Source organism: Sprattus sprattus (assembly GCF_963457725.1).
Source record: "Sprattus sprattus genome assembly, chromosome: 3".
Taxonomy (NCBI): domain Eukaryota; kingdom Metazoa; phylum Chordata; class Actinopteri; order Clupeiformes; family Clupeidae; genus Sprattus; species Sprattus sprattus.
Genome location: NC_137922.1, coordinates 2040400 through 2059220, shown reverse-complemented (window position 1 = coordinate 2059220; position 18821 = coordinate 2040400). Strand labels below are relative to the sequence as shown.

General features: G+C 44.8%; 2 protein-coding genes across 2 annotated transcripts; both read right to left on the bottom strand.

The window, feature by feature from the left end:
• Positions 1–20: 20 nt before the first annotated feature.
• On the bottom strand, positions 21–7475 carry LOC308361940 (uncharacterized protein). Its single transcript, XM_080834426.1, has 8 exons — positions 7350–7475; positions 7013–7186; positions 6661–6825; positions 4555–6483; positions 3746–3931; positions 1079–1201; positions 429–554; positions 21–195 (listed from the first exon to the last, which is right to left on the bottom strand). Exons 1-8 carry the CDS (start codon positions 7405–7407, stop codon positions 56–58), a joined length of 2901 nt encoding a protein of 966 aa, XP_080690552.1. The 5' UTR covers positions 7408–7475; the 3' UTR covers positions 21–55.
• A 1034-nt stretch (positions 7476–8509) lies between these two features.
• Positions 8510–17682, bottom strand: ppef1 (protein phosphatase, EF-hand calcium binding domain 1; the record flags this gene model as incomplete). The annotated part of the gene is made up of 16 exons (XM_080834978.1): positions 8510–8709; positions 8986–9070; positions 9197–9360; positions 10499–10605; positions 10817–10959; positions 11070–11255; positions 11484–11834; positions 12489–12638; positions 12865–12901; positions 12984–13150; positions 13314–13360; positions 13797–13911; positions 14049–14218; positions 16531–16591; positions 16777–16904; positions 17628–17682. The coding sequence occupies 16 exons, from the start codon at positions 17680–17682 to the stop codon at positions 8510–8512; spliced, it is 2166 nt and encodes a 721-aa protein (XP_080691104.1).
• Positions 17683–18821: the final 1139 nt, after the last annotated feature.

Below are 18821 nucleotides of genomic sequence, written 5' to 3'. Positions count from 1 at the left end.
AGAAAAATATATTCCAGAAGTAGAGATTCCAGGAGGTTTTAGGTCCCTTTGTCCATTATACAGCTGTGGCCAGACACTTTTTTCGGTTGGTTGGAGATATCCGATGAGATGCTGGACAGACACATTTGTAACCACCTCTTAAGTTTTTGCAGAAGTAAGAGCAGCCTCCATTACTGTAGTTGCATTCATCAATATCTGTGGAAGAACCAGAGTAATTAATTTAATTCTACAATAAAAGTCAAATGAAATTTTAGATGCATACAGTGACTATTTACAATGACATGCAAATATGTTAAATGGTTCAATCCACAAATCTACACCTTCACACTTAAACAGTCGTATCCGCTGGATTAAATGCCTGTACTGCTCAGCATGGCATCTTCCTCAACCAAGTCTGCTGCTGAATTGGTATGGAAATTCAGGCTTACCAATGCAACGGCTTCCATCTGTGTGCCGTCTGAACCCTCTCGGGCAGATGCAGTGGTGAGATCCCGACAGATTGACACACTTCCACTCGCACGCCGGCTGCCCCGGCTCCGCACACTCACTGGTGTCTGCCAAGAAGACATCACAAACCAGAGGGCCTCATTCACAGGGCTAGGACCACAGAATGTCATCACAAACCAGAGGGCCTCATTCACAGGGCTAGGGCCACAGAATGTCATCACAAACTATGTTTTTTTTTCACTATCTTGACGTCTCGTAGCCTCTGTGTCTCTCGCAGTAATGCAGGCTGTGAGCTGCCATAAGTCCAGTAATGCACTTAACGTCTTTTCAGCTGAGCATGCAGATGAGCATGCAGAGGACTAAATGATGGACAGGCCTTTATGTGCACGTTGGTCACTGCCCACATCCATAACAAACTCACTAAAACACTTAAATGTTCATAGAGTAGGCCATTCAAGGGTCTGGAGTTGAATCAAATATCCGCTCCACTAAAATGTTGTCAATTTGGGCAAAAGGTTGTTGATATTTGACCTCAGCTGCCAATCAAATTACACCTCTTCGTGGACTGGTAGGTGACTAATAAATAAATAAATAAATACATAAATAAAAACACACATATTTAGACACTCACCCATGCAAGTCTTTCCATCCGTGTTCAGCTGAAACCCAGTTCTACAGCTGCACCTGAAGGAGCCGAACGTGTTGACACAAGCCTGCAAGCACTGGTGGCGCTCCTCTACGCACTCATCTATATCTACACACACACACACACACACACACACACACACACACACAGAGATATTACAGTGTCAGCACCTGTCAGTGGTGGCATTGGCAGAAAGACGGCGAGAGATTAAAGGTGACGAGCTGTAAACAACTCCAGCTCGCCCTCCTCTCCCCTGCACCTGCTCGCTGATAAAAGCCCCTTTAGCATCACCTCATCGCCATGGATACCAGCACTGCGCTGCCTTTAATGTCAAGAGGGGAATGGAGGTGATGCGCTCTTTGATGACATCGGGCCTTGTTCTCGCATACTGAGCTTGCCAGCATCAGCCCACATGTCTGGATGGTGCATCTACGTATGTGACATGATGAAGTGCTCCATCCACAGCATGGGGACAATGATGCAGGAAATGCTCCTTTCATGACTGCAGGTTCACCCTGCATCTCCCCCCAACTGAGACACAAAACATGCAGGTGGCAGGTGCAGTGCTTGAGTCATTCATGATTATGTAATACATTTTTTTTTTTAAAAAACACATAACATGGTTGACCATTAATTAGTATTTGACCATTAATGACCATTAGCCCACCCAGTTTAGATCTACAGCTGGCAATCTTGTGACTGAGACCACATTTACACATACGCCGGGTATTTACAGAAACAAATATTTCTGCCCCTCCGTTTTCAAAAATAACATCGAACACACAAGGGAGTTTTCATATCCTGTAGGTTTGCATACATAGGCTTATCCATTAAATTAGCTATGAGTCCTAGATATTTAAGTAGATCCTTTACGTTTATCTGGACTACTACAACAGGTAGACAAGATGGAATGTAAAACTTGTTGTCCACTGGTGGAAGTGCAGGGGATACCACTGTTAAAGCCAATAGTCACACTGGGGAAGGGTTGAGAGATTCAGTTATAGGGTTGAAAGAATGCAATCTTGCATTAACGTCATCCATGATCAGTACGCAAACAAACTGTAAACATAGGACGCTCACATTAGTCGCATACTTTGACGTTTGAGAACCTAAAACTCCGTTTGACCCAGTGCACACGCAAACACAAAAACAGAGTTTTCAGAAATCTCCACTTTGGCTGGAGTTTTTAGAAATGATCGTTGTGTAAATCGTGTAAATGAAAGGCCAAACCGCATGAAAATATATGTATACGGGGAAAATATATGTATACAGGGTCTGAGGCCTTTTTTAGTAGAGCAGTATACAAATTGTTACATAATGTTGCAATCAATTACTGGTGAATGCAATGTGCATGTTCTTTATGAGGGCGTGGAGTAACTGTCCAGTAAGGCAGAAGCAGGTCTAGTCACGCCTGATCTTTTTGCAGTCTGAATCCCCTTCCCCTGCTAAAGCACTTTGTATCCATGGCAAATGGCTTTACCTGTCAGTCAAAAAGAGACTGTTAAACCAATATCTGCCGGAGCCAGGGCAGGCTCCTTGTCTGCATGTGTTTGTGCTAGTGATGCTCGCTGCTACTACAAGAAAAGACAGGGCACCATTTGCACAGTTAATGAAAGAATGCCGCCGAATGGTCTCTATATTCTAAAATTGCAATCATCAGAATCAGAATCAGAATCAGAATCATGTTTATTGGCCAAGTACATTTTCATATACAAGGAATTTGTTGTGGTGTTTAGTTGCTCTCAATGTACTTTAACTGAAAATGTGCAATGTATCACAACAGTTTAGGATCAAATAAATAAATATAATGTAATATAAATATAATAATAAATATAATACATTTTCAAGTGTTCATTAAGGTGACGACAAGGGGAAAAAAAACTGTTCCTGTGTCTGGTGGTTTTGGTGTGCAGGGATCTGTAGCGCCTGCCAGAGGGGAGGAGCTGAAACAGATTATGTCCAGGGTGTGAGGGGTCTGCAATAATTTTCCCTGCCTAAAATTGCAATCATGCTGTCAGTCTTAACCGTCGTGCCTTTCAGGTAGGGTGTGACCATAGGATATATTCCTCAGTGGGCAATAAGAGTCCCATGACATAAACACTCATGGTATTCTTTCATGCTGGTACCTGCCTCCCACCACCTGAACCTCCTTTTACCATCACAGCGACCGCGCGGTTTCAGGGCTGAGAATTTACAGCCGTTAAGTATCCCTTGAGGCGGTGTTTGTTTCAGTGAGGTACCCACAAGAGAAACAGCTGTCACACTCGATGTTCAGGGAGGGACAGGACATGGCCACACACAACGCAAGATGCCACTGACCCTTCCTCACCTGTCAAAACCCGGTGCAAAGCAAATATCAACTAAATATACTTCCTTTCCCCCTGAACTGTTAACCCCCTGTTCTTGCCTATGTGGGGTGTCCTGTTATTGTATTATTGTTATACTGTATTATTTGCCTTTTAGTGTCATTGTAAAGCACTTTGGTCAGTTTATGCTGTATATAAATGTGCTCTATAAATAAAGCTTACTTACTTACTTACTAAATAGAGGACTCCACTTCTCAACAGCAGTGTTGATTATATAATACAAAAATTAAATAAATTAAATAAATAAATCCTCTCGTTAGTGGCTCCCTGCCTTGGTTCTTCTCACCTCTGCAGGTGTGCAGGTCCTCCAGCAGCATGAAGCCCTGTGTGCACTGGCACTGCGCCCGGTGGTGTGGCCCCGCGTGGTGTGGCCCCGCGTGGTGTGGCCCCGCGTGGTGTGGCCCCGCGTGGTGTGGCCCCGCGCTGCACAGCTGAGAGCAGCCGCCGTTATTCAGGGAGCAGGGCGTGACCTCTGGGGAAGAAACAAAAATGCGTTGGAGGTTGTCAAGGTTACACGGCAATCTGTTCAAAACAGATAGACATGTTTACAGATTTGAGGCAGCGTTCTGGAGCACTTGCCCAGACACAGGATGTTTCTGCATCCTGGTGTGCCCTACATACGGCAGGACTCAAAAAACATTTTGGGGATTTCTGTCAGACTGCGGAGCTGATGCGTTTTGCAGACAGTCTAGAGTATCACTGCCACTTCCTCTACTGGATTCCCCCAGCTGACTTTAAAGGACTCAAGCTCACCCTTTTCACCTGCTGAAACACGTGGCGTAAGTAGCTGATGTGCTCAGCTTGGCAGAATTTCATTGCTTGGGGGAATTTATGTATCTGTAGAAACCAACCCCAACAGTAAATCAATCTGAAACACTCCTCAGCACTGAGGAAAGTAAATCAAATGTTCTCATCTTCAATCAGATAATACTGCAACCATAATCATGCATTTATGCAACCACAATCTAATCTAGAACTGCACTTAAATCAACTACCCATTTCAGTTTTCCCATTTCAAACGAGAGACGAGGCTAAATATTAATGAAAGATTTAGGCAAATTGAGTGGTCTGATAAACGGTGGGAACGCATCTTACCCAGGCATGCTGGTGTGATGCCACTCCATGTGCCACTCTGCTGGCAGTAGCTGTAAACGTCCCCATTGGCCAGTGTGTAACCAGGGTAACAAGCATACTGAACGTAATGCTTGTACTGCAGCGGCCCCGGCTTCTCTATCGTCCGGAAATAGAAGGTTCCGTGGGCGGGCAGAGGAGGGTATGGACACACTGGCCTCCGTTTTCTGATTGGCAGCTCAGATGGACGGGCTTTGATGGAAGGAGAGGGTGTAAAACTTGGCGTTTCTCCAGCGCTAGAAAAAGCCAGACTGTGTGTTACATTTGTTTGGCCGTCATCACTGCTGGTTGGGAGTGTTTTCATTCTACGTAACGAGTCCAGTGGAGTCTCAGTAATAGGGACCTGTCTAGGGAGATGGGATCCTTCATGGCCATGTTTGGGGCCAAAGCTTGAGGGCGCCTCCATGCTCCTCTCCGGGCTGTCTGCGTGTGTGGCCTGGGCAATCAGCACGTTCGCACTTGAGGTGGTGGTGCTCTGCATGTGTGGCGGTTGACGAGCAAGTCTCAGGGGTGATGCGTGCGTCACATCTGCTGCATCCGTCACTCGCTGGACCAGCTCCAGATGGGTGGCCCTCGCCTGCGCCTCAACCAGGGGCTGGAAGTCCCACCTGGCCTCTGCTGGTGAAGGCCCCCGCACTCTGAGCCCTTCATCATCTGGATCAGTGGGGACGGAGCTGAAGGGCTGCGTGCTGCTGCTGCTGCTCGGGGTGGGTTGTGGGGGGGACGGGGGTAGTAGGCCTGGGGTCGGCCCGGGGGCTGCTGGGGGAACAGAGGGCATAACACCTCCAGAGGCAGGATGCAGCAGAGAGGCTTGGCTCTCAGCGCTGGTCACTGCAACCTGTGCGATTCCCTCGGTCCCTTTATGGGACGTTTCAGTTTCCACTGGGGTCTCCTCCCATAGCTGTTTTGGGTCCTCATGTCCGGTGCTTTGTGTAGAATTCTCTGCAACTAGCAGCACAGGTGGCTGGTCACCTACACTGAGTGAAGTTTGCTCGTCTTCTTGCCTGTCTCTTGTCTCTAGTCTGTCCAGCAAAAGAGGATGATCTGTGGAACTCTGCACTGAAATGGCCATTTGATTTACTCCTCCAGTTATGCGGTCCTGACTATGAGGTGAAACAGGAAGGTTTTTGGGGTATTCATTTTGTTCATCCATTGTAGTTTCTAGATAAGCAGAGGTACTGGCTACAGACATTACATTCAAATTCAGATGTGGGATTGATGTACCGAGTATGACTGTTGTTCTTGTATTCAGAAACTGATCAGATACTTCAGTCTGTTGTGAAGTTCTTGAACCCTCAAATGGGTATCCAACTGTGTGGGTTTCTGGTGGGCCTTTGATGACTGATTCTGTGGGAGATGAGAGATCCTTCTCTTTACTTTTGTTTTCCAGATGTACATCAGCTCTTGTTGGATCAGAAAGGAAAACCGGTTTAGGTGCCTCGCCATCCAATTTGTTTTCTGTAAACGTGATGCCTGTGGTTGTCAGCACAGGAGGTCTCATTGTGGACAAGGCTGAAATAGAGCCAGGTGTCGTGACACTAGCAGTGGAAACCGTCTCCTGAGATCGGGCAAGTTTCTCAGTGGCTTCCAGATTCTTCCGGACCTCAGGGGCCAACTCACTGTGTGCTGCAGTTTTCTGAAGCCAATGCTTCTTCACAGGTTTCCTCTGCTGTGGTGCCATTTTGGGCTTCACCAGGAGTCTTCCAGAGGGGTGGGACTTGGGGAAGGAAGCATCCAGTAGGGCAGGCTGGAGGTAGGCATCCTTAGAGGCAGTGTTGTAGTGAGATTTTAAATGGTCTTTCAGATTGGATGGAGATCTTAGGCTCTTCTCTTTATTCGAACTAGACGATAAGACTACAGGTTTCAGTTTAAAAGAGCGCATAATATCAGACTCTGGAATAAAAATGAAAAAACATTTAACAATGTCAGTTGCCGATGCCAGGTTTAAGAAGTTCAATACAGGAATACAGTGCCAGTGCGCTTACAAAAGTAAACCTGGTAGGCATGGCAACAACTAATCTTAATCTCCAGAGGGCTGATGCCTCCACACAGCTGGGCCCACCAACTTACCTTTGCATACAGGTCTTGCATCGCTCCAGGTCTTGCCCTTGCAGTAGAGAAGTGAACTCCCATAGAGCCTGTAGCCTTCATCACAGCTGAAGACCACAAATGAGCAGTCCTCACTCACAACACTGCTGCCATGTTGAACCTCACCAGGGCTGGGACATCCAGAGGCTGAGCAACAGACCACAGTTTCAGAGTCCTTTCAAGAGTAATGCTAGTCTTTTGTCTGAAACGGATCTATGAAAAATCAACGTAAAGCATACTTCACACAAATGTTACAACAGGTTTAAAAATAAAATAAACTGCTGTTTAATATGACACGCCAAAAATGTCTCTGAAAGTAAAGGAGTGCACTGACCAACACACACTGGAGGCTCCCTCACCCACTGTCCTGACACACAGCTGCTGGTGTGATGGCCATGGATCTTAAACCCTGGATTACAGGTGAACGTTGCATACAGCCCTCTGTAGCGAAAGAATGTGCGCCCGTTCTCCAAGTGCTTGAATCCCCTGCAAGGTTCACCAGCAAACCCTCATGGAAGAAACACACACAAGAGACCTCTTCCCAACAGATCCAAACATACATACAGTGATAGGCTCCAAAGCGTTTTGAAACATTAAGCTTTATGCAACTTCAATGACTTACTAATAAATGACCATACAATAGTGGGAGTAACTCCAATGCCACTTCTTACCTGAGCGCACAGTCCACAGTAAAGACAGGAAAAACAGCAGCCCTGTATGGGCCCCCATGGAGAGGATGTCGGGAGGTGAGGATTGGAGGGTGTGGAGCCGAGGAGGATCTAAGCGCACACTGACAACAGTTTAGTGGTCGGCCTCTATGAGGAGCCAGTGTCGGAGGGAAAGGAGCGGGGTGGGGTGGGATCACTACTGACAGGACCTGGAGAACACACCCCTCCTTCCCACAACTGGAGGGAAACATTGAGGGAAGGTTGCTAGGGCGTACTGGCCCAAAAGAGAACTGTAGTGCTTAAAGATAGAGCAGTCCAAATAACCGCCTTTTACGGACTACGCTAATGGAAGACTTGTGCTATTGAAAGAAAACAAGTGTACTTAGACAACAAGTCTGACATTTGACAGTTCAAAAAGCTGCCTGAACTTAAAAATATCAGTAACATCTCATAAACATTGAAATGTATTACACATGTCTGAAGGAAAAATGCCTTATGGTCAGACTTCTCAAAGACTCAAACATAATGTAACTATGGAAAAAAAAAAAAAAAAAACTCCACAAATGGGTTTGATTTCCTGTCTGTCCCACATTTCACTTCATGCCACTTGGATGATCTTCTCTGTGGCTGGGCAGCACTTACTCCAATAACAGGAAGTTACACCCCCCCCCCCATGCAACCCTGGGGTAATCAGGCATGTGCAACAAGTCACATGTTGCTTTCTAATCATGGGCAAATGTTACCTCAATGTTTAAATTGAAATCATATTTAAACACTTTTACAATATTCTGTAATACCATCATATTATTGATTTCTATTTCTTTCCTAAAAAGGTGCAAACAAACTAAGAGTAGTTGGCAAAACAAAATGAAATTAGCCAACCAAACAGAGTTAATCATTTAAAAGAAAGTGACCAATACTTAATAAAAAATAAATAAAAAAAAAAACATATCGGTCTGTATTATTTAAAGGTCAGTCTCTCTATGCCTCTTTCTGCTTTCATGAAAGTTGACAGTTTAGACTGAGGCTAGGCTCCAGCAGCATCTGACCGGCTGTCTCCACACACTGACCCACCAGCCACCTCTGACGAACACGCAGTAAGGGGCGGCAGCAGCTTGCAGGCTTCTCACTACAGCCCAGATCGACGGGTCAGTGCGACGGTCTCAGCCCTGTGGCTGCTCCTTAACATCCAGTTTGTGCACCACACGAAAGGCCTCCAGGAACTCGTTGAAGTCTATGCTGCCGTCCTTATTATAGTCGATGCTGCGCGCCAAGCCTTCAATGGCCAAGTCGCTCACGACCACGCCGAGGTGAGAGCTGAACAGCTTCCAGGTCTGCTGGAATTCTTCAATAGAAATGAGACCTAAAGAGTCAAACGAAAAATGAGCCAGCTTTTGTTTAGTCCGTTTTTAAGTTCTGACTTGGTTTTGAGATAACATCTGACCAACATCTGACCACAATCTGAAAGCAACTGTGAGTACAATTTGCCATTTTTGGGCACCGTTAGGTCTACAATGATTCCACCTGGAGTGTCCTCCTCTGTGGTTGTATCACAGACATGACCTATTTGGCCTACATGTTAGTATTCTGGCATTACACTTAGGGACCACGATGTCATGAGTGCAGCCGTCAGACTCACCAGAATGATCTTTATCTATGATATTGAATATGATCTCCAGATCAGTTCGATACCTATAGAGTGTTTCTGCCAAGTTTGGAGCGACCTGTAACAAGGCAAGAAACCGTGTAAGGCATTTAAATGTTGTGGCACCAGCAGATAGCCAGTCTTTTACACTCAATCCACGGACATTTGATCAAGCTTATATAAACAGTTCTGTTCACGTGTTGACCTGAGGAACTGGCTGTCCTGGGCTGACGTCCTCGAAGCAGGACTTGTACTCCACATTTCCATCAGGCGCTAGCCGGGCCAGCCGTGGCCTGAGGGTCCTCCAGGGCAGGTCTAGTCTCAACACCGACTCCACCACCTGTGCCCAGTCACTGACGGAGAGGCAGCCTTGACACCCCACAACACAGACACAAACTCAGAAAAGGGTTCGCCACAACGTTGCCCGACACAATTGTGAGTTGTTTGCTAAATAGATCAAACTTTGTTGATACAAGTTTAAATGAATCTGAAATAGAGAAGGAAACCATTATCCCTCAATCCAGTCCAAACCACAAGGCTCTTGATAATCTGCTGCAGCGCTGATACTGTATATAGCCCTCTGTGAGTATTATTAATGTTCCCGTTGTGTTTTGAGTGAATCACCACCACACCGACATATCCATCAGAAGCACACGGATAGTTCTCTGCTGCTTAAAGCGTTTCCCCCCCCCCCACTCTACCTCCTTTTTTCACGTTGTGTAAATATGCCTGAGGTCTGCTTCAGAGGAACAGAGTTACACTGTTATTGGGCTAAGACTCTAGGCAGTTTCCCCCATTTAACTTGTGTACTGGAAATGTATGGCTCCGTATTTTACTGAACCCTTCTAAAAAGCTCACCTGAGCCACATAAAGACCCACTTGAAAGGCCCATTTTACAGCATTCGAGACAGGAAGCATTAAGGGGAGTATTTGGTGAATTTCCGTTTTGGATCCTGCTCAAGGCATCTGTGCGTTTATGTGTGTGTGTGTGTGGATGGAGGAGCGAGTGCCTGTGTGCAATCCTGTGTGTGTAATCTTTCTGGTGTTTTGTGTGTGTGTGTAGGTGTGGGTGGAGAAGTGCGTGCCTGTGTGCAATCCTACGTGTGTAATCTTACTGGTGTTGTGTGTGTGTGTGTGTGTGTGTGTGTGTGTGTAGGTGGAGAAGTGCGTGCCTGTATGCAATCCTACCTGTGTTGTTTGAGTGAGTGTGAAGGTGGAGGGGCACGTGCCTGTGTGCAATCCTACCTGTGTTGTGTGTGTGTGTGTGTGTGAGTGTGTTGGTAGAGGAGCATGTGCCTGTGTGCAATCCTACCTGTGTTGTTTGTGTGTGTGTGTGTGTGTAGGTGGAGGAGCACGTGCCTGTGTGCAATCCTACCTGTGTTGTTCGTGTGTGTGTGTGTGTGTGTAGGTGGAGGAGCACGTGCCTGTGTGCAATCCTACCAGTGTTGTTTGCGTGTGTGTGTGTGTGTGTGTAGGTGGAGGAGCATGTGCCTGTGTGCAATCCTACCTGTGTTGTTTGTGTCATACTGCTGAAAGGCAACCATGAGCTCAGAGCGATGGGCAAACAGCTTCTCCTGTAAAGCCTTCAGGGCAGATCCTTCAGCCACACTCACCCTGAAACAAACACAGACACTTGGATGAGCCAATTCCTTTTGAATTTATGCAATGGTGAGGTGAGGGCAAACACACAGACAACCGCATACAGCACAGGTTTGTTCATTTAGCTAATTGTATTAGAAACAGAGAGAATATCCATTAAAAAAAGAGTATACATTAGACACACATTCATTATTTCCTATAACTAACAGGCAGGAGGTGGTCATACCTTTGCTGCAGGGTGAGCTTCCTGGTGCTGCGGCTCACCTGGTACTGAAAGAAGCGTGGCACCAGCTCTGGGCCCAGCTTCACATAGGCTCCACGGTTGCTGCCCTCCTCATAGTAGTTGGAAGCAGAGAATATTGTAATTACCTTGAAAAGAAAAACGAAAAGAGAAATTAAAATGTAAATGGCAGAGTTTGACCAGTTTGAATACTAAACCGATCTGGGCAGATTGCGTCTTCCGGTTGAACAATGTTTACCTGTCCATCATGGCAGAGTTCATAGCCCTCCTGCTTACACTCATGGGAGCGAATCAGGAGGATCATTCCATGTTTCTCCAGAAGGTTCTGGGTAACATCTGGCCCAAAGTAGCAGCCACCACCCCGGAAAGTGTTGGGGCTGCAGCCATTCTGGCTCTTGGGGTCACTCCAAAGGATGTCTACAATCTTCCAATCAGCAACCAACAAGTTTGACAGTAAACACGGTATGCTTACAGTTAGCTACAGCGAGGTGATGTGAATTATACACGGTACACTTACAGCAAAGCATTTCAGGGCACTTTTTGACTGTACACTTTTTGCTTTATCTCTTGATAAAATTGCCTTTATCCAGGCAATACAGTTAGCTACAGCGAGGTGATGTGAATTCGCAGTACATGTATGCACTCCCCTCACCTGTCTCCACTCCAGTTCTTCTCTGGGAGGCTCTGGGGGGGTGATGGACACAAACGAGTCCAGGAAGGGTACCTGGAGGACGCCAGAGGGGCTGGGCAGGCAGGGGGACGGGGCATGGTGTCGCGAGGAGTTCCGGGAAGAGAGGCGTGGCGAGCAGAGAGACGAAGAGGAAGAGGATGACGAGGTGGAGGAGGAGCAGCTGCCCTGCTTGGTCAAATGGCATTTCCTCTTCCTGGCGCGGCTCTGGGTGCACGGGCTGTCCTGCTTGACCCAGCCCTGCCGGTTGCTGCTGCCACCTCTCAGGCCCACCTGCTCCAGGCTACGCTTGGGCAACCGCAGGGCAGACTTCACCTGGGGTGAAACACAGAACCTGGGGTCAGCTGGAGTGCCAACTAGGAATGTTTTGATTTAATAGTAGAATTAAAAGTTAAAAGTGATTGGATTAAATTGACAGGGACTGGGGTACTGAGGTAACACTATGCTGATTGAATTCAAAATTCAAGGGGGCAGCCGTGGCCTACTGGTTAGGGTTTCAGGCCGGAAACCGTAGGGTGGCCAGTAGGAAAATGTGGGCGGGGAGTAGACCACTGCTCTCATGCCCATATCCAAGGCTGAAGGCCTTGAGCAAGGCACCTAACCCTGATCACTGCTCCCCGGGCACCGCCAATGGCAGCTCACTGCTCCGGGTTAGTGTGTAACCTCACTTCACTGTGTGTGTGTGTGTGTGTGTGTGTGTCACTTCCCCGGATGGGTTAAATGCAGAGGTGAATTTCAGAGTGTGTGTGTCTACACCACCTCTGCCTTAAGAGAGGACTTTCACTTTCACTTTTCAAAATCTTAGAAAAAGGACATTTTTAAATCTCCTGATTATGGAGATATCCATACTCTGTACAATTCCAACCCTTCAGATTCTGCTTTTGATCTACATTATACATTTAATGGCTGACTTTTATTTATGTTCAGTGTAACTTTGGTAAACCGACCCTTCCTCGTACAAATACAAACCTTGTCTCTTTCTATGGAGCTCAGGAAATCCAAGTCAGTCTTGTCTGAAATCCCACCATGGACAATGAGCACCTTATTATCAATCACTGTGGCTATAGGAAGCAGGCTGAAAACATCTTGCAGAAGTTGTAGGATGTCCCTCCCATGAGTCTGCATGGAAGAGAATTCAGACTCAGAGGGGTTTCATTCGCCATGGTCCTGGCAGAGCAACCCCACTAGGTGGGGCTAATGTTCAATCTTGATGAGTGTTCAACATCAGCCAGAGTTGTCGTGTGACATTTTCCATAAATCAACTGCTTCTAACTAATGAACTAATCACATATTCAAGAAGGTTACTAGAATGGCACAACGTGGGTTTAAAAGGTTCAACTGTTACCTTGTACTTCTGCATCACCTCCTTGGTAAATCCATATCTAAAACCCATGCAAGATAACGGATGTCATTATGGAATTCTCTTATCAGTGAAGGGAACATGGGAGAAGTGTAGCACACTACCTGAGGTTCATAATATGGTCCTCGTGGTTTCCTCGGTTCAAGTGCATATGGTCGGGGTACAAGAGCACGAATGCAAACAGTATAATGAGGATCTCCATTGACTTTTTCCCTCTGTCGACATAGTCGCCGTTGAATACATAGGGATTTTCAGCTGATGGAAGACCATTCTAGAGTAAAGAAGGAAAAGAAGAAACACTTGGATCTTATCCAGACATAGAAGTACAGGTGTCCAATTTATTTTCAGGACCCTTGACTCTGAATTATGAACCAATACTAATAAAGCCATCATGCAATATGATAAAAAGATGATATACAATAAAGAAGTCCAACCTTGTAGAATATCAGCAATAAATCATCTAGTCTTCCATGTAAGTCACCTGGAAAATGCAAAAGGTTAGTACTCATGATAACCATCACATTTACTGTCTTCCAGTAAATGCTCTCAAATGTCAGCCATCAGCACGTATGCATGGCCACTGAATAAAGAGAGGTAAAGGTAACCCGTTTCAGCTATGACCATGTTAGAGAGAGAATGCTTCTGACTGGAGGTTTTATGTGGATTTTTTTCCTAATGTGGCAACGTGAAAGGTGTGCATTTGATCCTTTGCCAACTCAAGCATTCTTAAGCCTTGATAAGATGCAGTTTCTTCTGCGAGAACCCATCGAAGACGTCTGAAGGGCCTTATCAAGGAGCAAATAAACAAGTGCTCAGCCTCACTCTCTCGCCTTCATACATTCAAACAAAACACACACAAACACACAAAATGGGCACTCACGAACCCACAGGGCTACTAATACACTATATGACTTTACCACAAATCGTGATCTCCTTGGCATAAGACGTGGACAAGTAAATAACATTTGGCATCTGCTTAAGAAACTTCTTTGTCTCATGCAGCAACTGCAAGACATATCTGCCGTGTAAAGTCTGGGGAATAAACAAAACAAGCATGTCTGTAAGCGTCTGTAATGACTTTCAATCCATTACTGCTGTGGATCTAAACATGTCTGTAAGTGGCTTTAGACACCATATCTAAAAGCTGATGTGCAACCATGTCTCTATACCTGCTGCTCCTTGAAGGCACTAAGCAGGCTGTTGGTGTCAGCAACACTGAGCGGGAAAGACAAGCGTGGCCCGGCGTACGAGTCTGGCACCGTGATCTGTTCATACTTTGCTTGCCTCCCCTCCTCTGTCCAGGGCTCAACCACAGGACCCAAGAGGTGCGAGATCAAATCTGGAAACAGAGGTTGGTAGAAATATGCAGCACACCGCCTTCTTTGGAACACCTCATTACATCACATGACTGAAAACAAGCCACTTCAGGTTCTTATGCCCCCAGAATTTCCTGGAAAAGAATAATCTTCAGACTAATTTAACAAAATGTTAATTTTTGTGCCTAATCATAATAACAATTGGACATTCCTGACACTGATATTTCTCGAATAAAAAAAATGTTTGTTCTTTGCAATACTAAAGTCCATTTCCCCCCCCCATGATTATTGTTAAAGTCTGATCTCTAATTGAATGTAGCTATTGTAACAAATAACAATCATTAGGACTTAGTGCAAAGAAATAATCAGTGGATATATTTTTTGCCGGGGTTACATTGCTCTGGTCCTCTTCACCAAATCCTTAAATTGAAATGATCCTTTGAGTATTGAACACTGAACCTGCAATGAATCATTTGAAATGGCTCATGTTGACAAACTAGAAACCAAAGTCTCAGGTACCCAGTTGACAGTCCCACCAATCTCAGGCTTAAGATTGGTCAGCACCAGTAGAACCCATCTACATTCACTACTGTAACAGGATAACAACTTACAGACTTGGCTATAACAATGTAGTTTAGCAGCACTGTCTCTCAAATAACTAATAATTGGCTTCTTGTCCCTTGATTTGGCAAGATTACCTCAGAGTTAAGTGGTGAAAGACCCAGAGAAAAAGTAAAGTCTCTTCCTCGCCTATGTGGCAGGCTGGATTGATGGCGGTTTCTGAACATAAATTAGGTTTTTAACATGTTTTGGGGGCCATGTGTGATCCTAAAGGACCCATGATGAACATGTGAACATTTCCAATGGATTTGATTCAGAGTGTTTAAAATCTTGTCACCTTTTCACCATCAATGTTAAAGCAGTAGTAGGGAGTTTTGGTTCAAGGTCATAAGGTTATTATAGAGGTGGCGAGGTCATGCTGTGAAAGCTTTTCTTACATTTTCATGGGGTGGCCTGACCCTAACCATAGCGCTACATAGTGCTTAGCCTGGGTGCCTAGCAGAATGACAGGTGTGTTTATCAGTCCTTCACATGACCACATACCATCACAATGAATCTGAAGATGATACCAAAACAAGTGACAAATTACCAACATTAAACCATTATTTGAATTTAAGATATCACAATAAGCAGTCAATCAGGTTTCTACCATGCCTGTTTTCTAACTATAATGCAAGATACACACACACAATGTGTTTCAGGTTCACATGCCGTACTGTCCAAATGAGTGACACACGTAAGGGTCACATTGGTCTCTAGTCTTGAGGTAAGATGTAATTACATGGTCCAATGATAAGCGCCTCATTTGCATAGCACATGTGGTCATGCGGAGAGATTTGTGGAGAGCTGCCCCATCGTCTGCCACTTGAAAATGTTAATTCCTCGTGAAGGCCTTTAATTTATGCATACGTGGGGCATCGCTAGCAGATGTTGGTGTTGACGAGGAGGCCTCAGCAAGACTCCCGTCTCGGACCTCTGAGAGTTGATATTTTCACCTTAAGGTATTGGGCCAGACAGCTGCTTGCTGGCAAACACAGGGCTGATTGACTTGGGCAGAAATCAAACCAAACAAACCAAACCAAACGTCTAATGGAGAAGCCACGGGAGACACAAGAGCTTTCATTTTCACGGCACCCTTGTTTCTGTGACAGAATCCACTGGAAACACAGAAAAACGCGTTATCTGCTCACAGCGTAACGTGCATCAGAATCAAACTACTGACTGCATACATACGTAGGTCTTAAAACTAAAATAAGGGTGGGGTGAGGGGGGGGGGCAGAGTCAATCCTAGCCTAATTGTAATAATTAGACTGTGGAAGCAGTCACATGATAACGTCAGTGCAGCCTGATTGCAGCCTCGTTCAGCTTGCTCTCCTCCTGCCTTGCCATTCAAAACAAAAGGTAACTAATTGTGAGCAGTGGTGCTTTGGCTCCCACACACACACACACACACACACACACACACACACGGGCTGCCTGAAACACATCAGTCTGCACGCAGCGTTGCACATCACTGGGGCAGAAAATGGGATCTCAACAGGTTGCTAAGCAACTGTGTGTTTCCATATGTATATTTTTTTTGAGTCGATAAAACGGGTGGGTGATGAATTCAAACTAAAAAAATGGCCTGGGTGCTTGATAAAAATAAACATTTGTTACTATGCACAAATAATTACTTAAAACTAATAATGTTATCATTGGTGCAGAAGAATAAACATTACCATGATTTATATTGAAATTTATATTTAGTGTCATATTTGAACTGTATAGTTACCAGGACCATTTCCACTGAGATGTGTGAAGTTGTCCAACATGAAGCTGAAAAAGCTGGAAAGCTGTGGGATAAAATACCTTTGTTTATTTTAAGTGCTTGTATAGTATGTTTATCCTTTACTTTTTTTTAATGAATGCATCCTTCAAATTTAACCTTTCACTCTGCCGCTATTCTTTCACTGACATTCATCCACGTGTTGTCAGACATCTGCATATGACTTGACGCATGTAATCAGTGATGGTATACCTGCAGCTGGTCTTGCTCTCCTGCATATTCAATGGACTGGAAGATGTTCCAGGTGTACCTCCGCCTCATCTCCAGACGAGCCATATAGCGCCTGTACCAGCGCTGGATAAGAACAGCTGATTTCATGGCTAAAGGGAATAAGATGGAGTATAAGAACTCAGCATTGGCTTTAAACTTTTACAGCTCTGGATCAGACAATGTCACAGAGTATGTCTAGGGTCACAAACCAATCAAAATGTTTGAAATGTGATGGGTTGAACACATATTGCACATGCCAAACACATGGTTAGTATGACCGCTGAGCGCATGAATGTGGCGAAAAGGGAGTCACACTATAAAAACATATATGTGTATGAGACATACAGTGTAGCCATGGGCAGATGGTTTGATTAGGACTAACACAAAGCAACCATTTACAATGAAGCTTTAAATTGCAGAATACAACAAACAGGAGGAGAGGGGAAGGACAATCATCTTACTCAGCGCTGGGCTGGGATTCTTGGATGACACATCTGTGTGTAATTGAATAGTGAAAAAAAAGGGTGAATGCTCCCTGAGAGCTTGCCAGCAACTAATCAGGCACATGGGAATAGGGCTAAAAATTGTCAAAAACAGTTGAGAGGCTCAGACAATATTAACACAACTGCCTTTGGAAAGGTAAAGATTAAAGAACTTTCAAAGGCAGAGAAACGGTCAAACAATAACAATGGGCGATAAACATGCCTTGGGTTAAATACTTGGTTTACATTCAGGAGTGTAATTGAAATGAAAGGTATAAAGCCACACCTAAAAATTAAACAATCAGCATCACTGAAAAACAGGACACTAGGCTGAGATAAGCGTTCAGTCACCTGTTTCAGATGGTTTTCGTTGGTTTTCGACAGCAATGGAAGTTCCACAGCCCATGGTAAATGGCTGTTCTCTTTTCTGTTGCCAAAATGTCGGATTTAACACAATTGTAGCCCGAATACTTTTTTGTTAGATGAATGGAAACACGTTTGAAATCTAGTCAGGAATTGGCAGGAGATGAAAGCTGTTTTGGGCGAAAATGCACCAAAGTCCTCATTATCGTTCGTATCACTTTTATCTTCATCCTTAAGTGCGTTTCAAAGCTTATCATATGTAAGCCTGGGACAAATGGGGCACACAACCACAGATAGTGATAGATTAATTGAAAATATTTCTTGAAAGCATGGCATTACGCTTGGACGCCCTCCTGGGCTAAAACACAATAGCAGTATAGTTGACAAACTTGAGGTGGCATGAAGGCAGTCGTTAGTTAACTGATTAAGCAGCAAACACCGGACGGGATTTTTTTTTATTGTTTAGTCAGTCAGTATTATTGAGTAGAACATTTATACAGAAAAAAAAACATTTAGGTATTGCTATTCACTGACATAGTTACTCTTAAAAGTTTCGAAAATGTAGTCTCAATGTGTCACTCACACAATAAGAGACTACGGGAGGTTATCTTTATGCAGAAAAGCATAAACTGTTGAGATTTTATCCATTTCTAAAATCACGGTTAAGTACAAGTATAGGCTACCGACTACAACATATTTCGAAATGTACAGCGCTGATGAAATGTATAACCTAAATCATTCTAAAAGGTTAAATTCTGTATATAATAATAATCGTACGTTAACAATAAACGAAGAGGACCAATGGAGCACGAAAAAAAACCTACCCTCGACACGTTCCTCCTGAAAACAACAAATTGTCTAGGCTACTCCAGAATGAGACATGGCTCAACCTCGACCTGAACACCCGCTTAGTAGCATCCTTACTACGTTTTATGCACGAGCGCCTCTGCAGCAAATCACCGATGCTCTGACATCCTCCTTACCAACGACCGTAGATGCTACTAAACGTCACTGGAGGAGCCCAGGGACCATTCAAACCAGCGCGCGCGGGATGGATGCAATGAATCGCGACCTGATCAACAAGTGACAAGCAATCAGGACAGGGTTTTTAGTAATCTCCACGTCACACACCCAATATAATTAGCTCGATGTTGTAATGGAACAGGGAAGAATGACTATTTG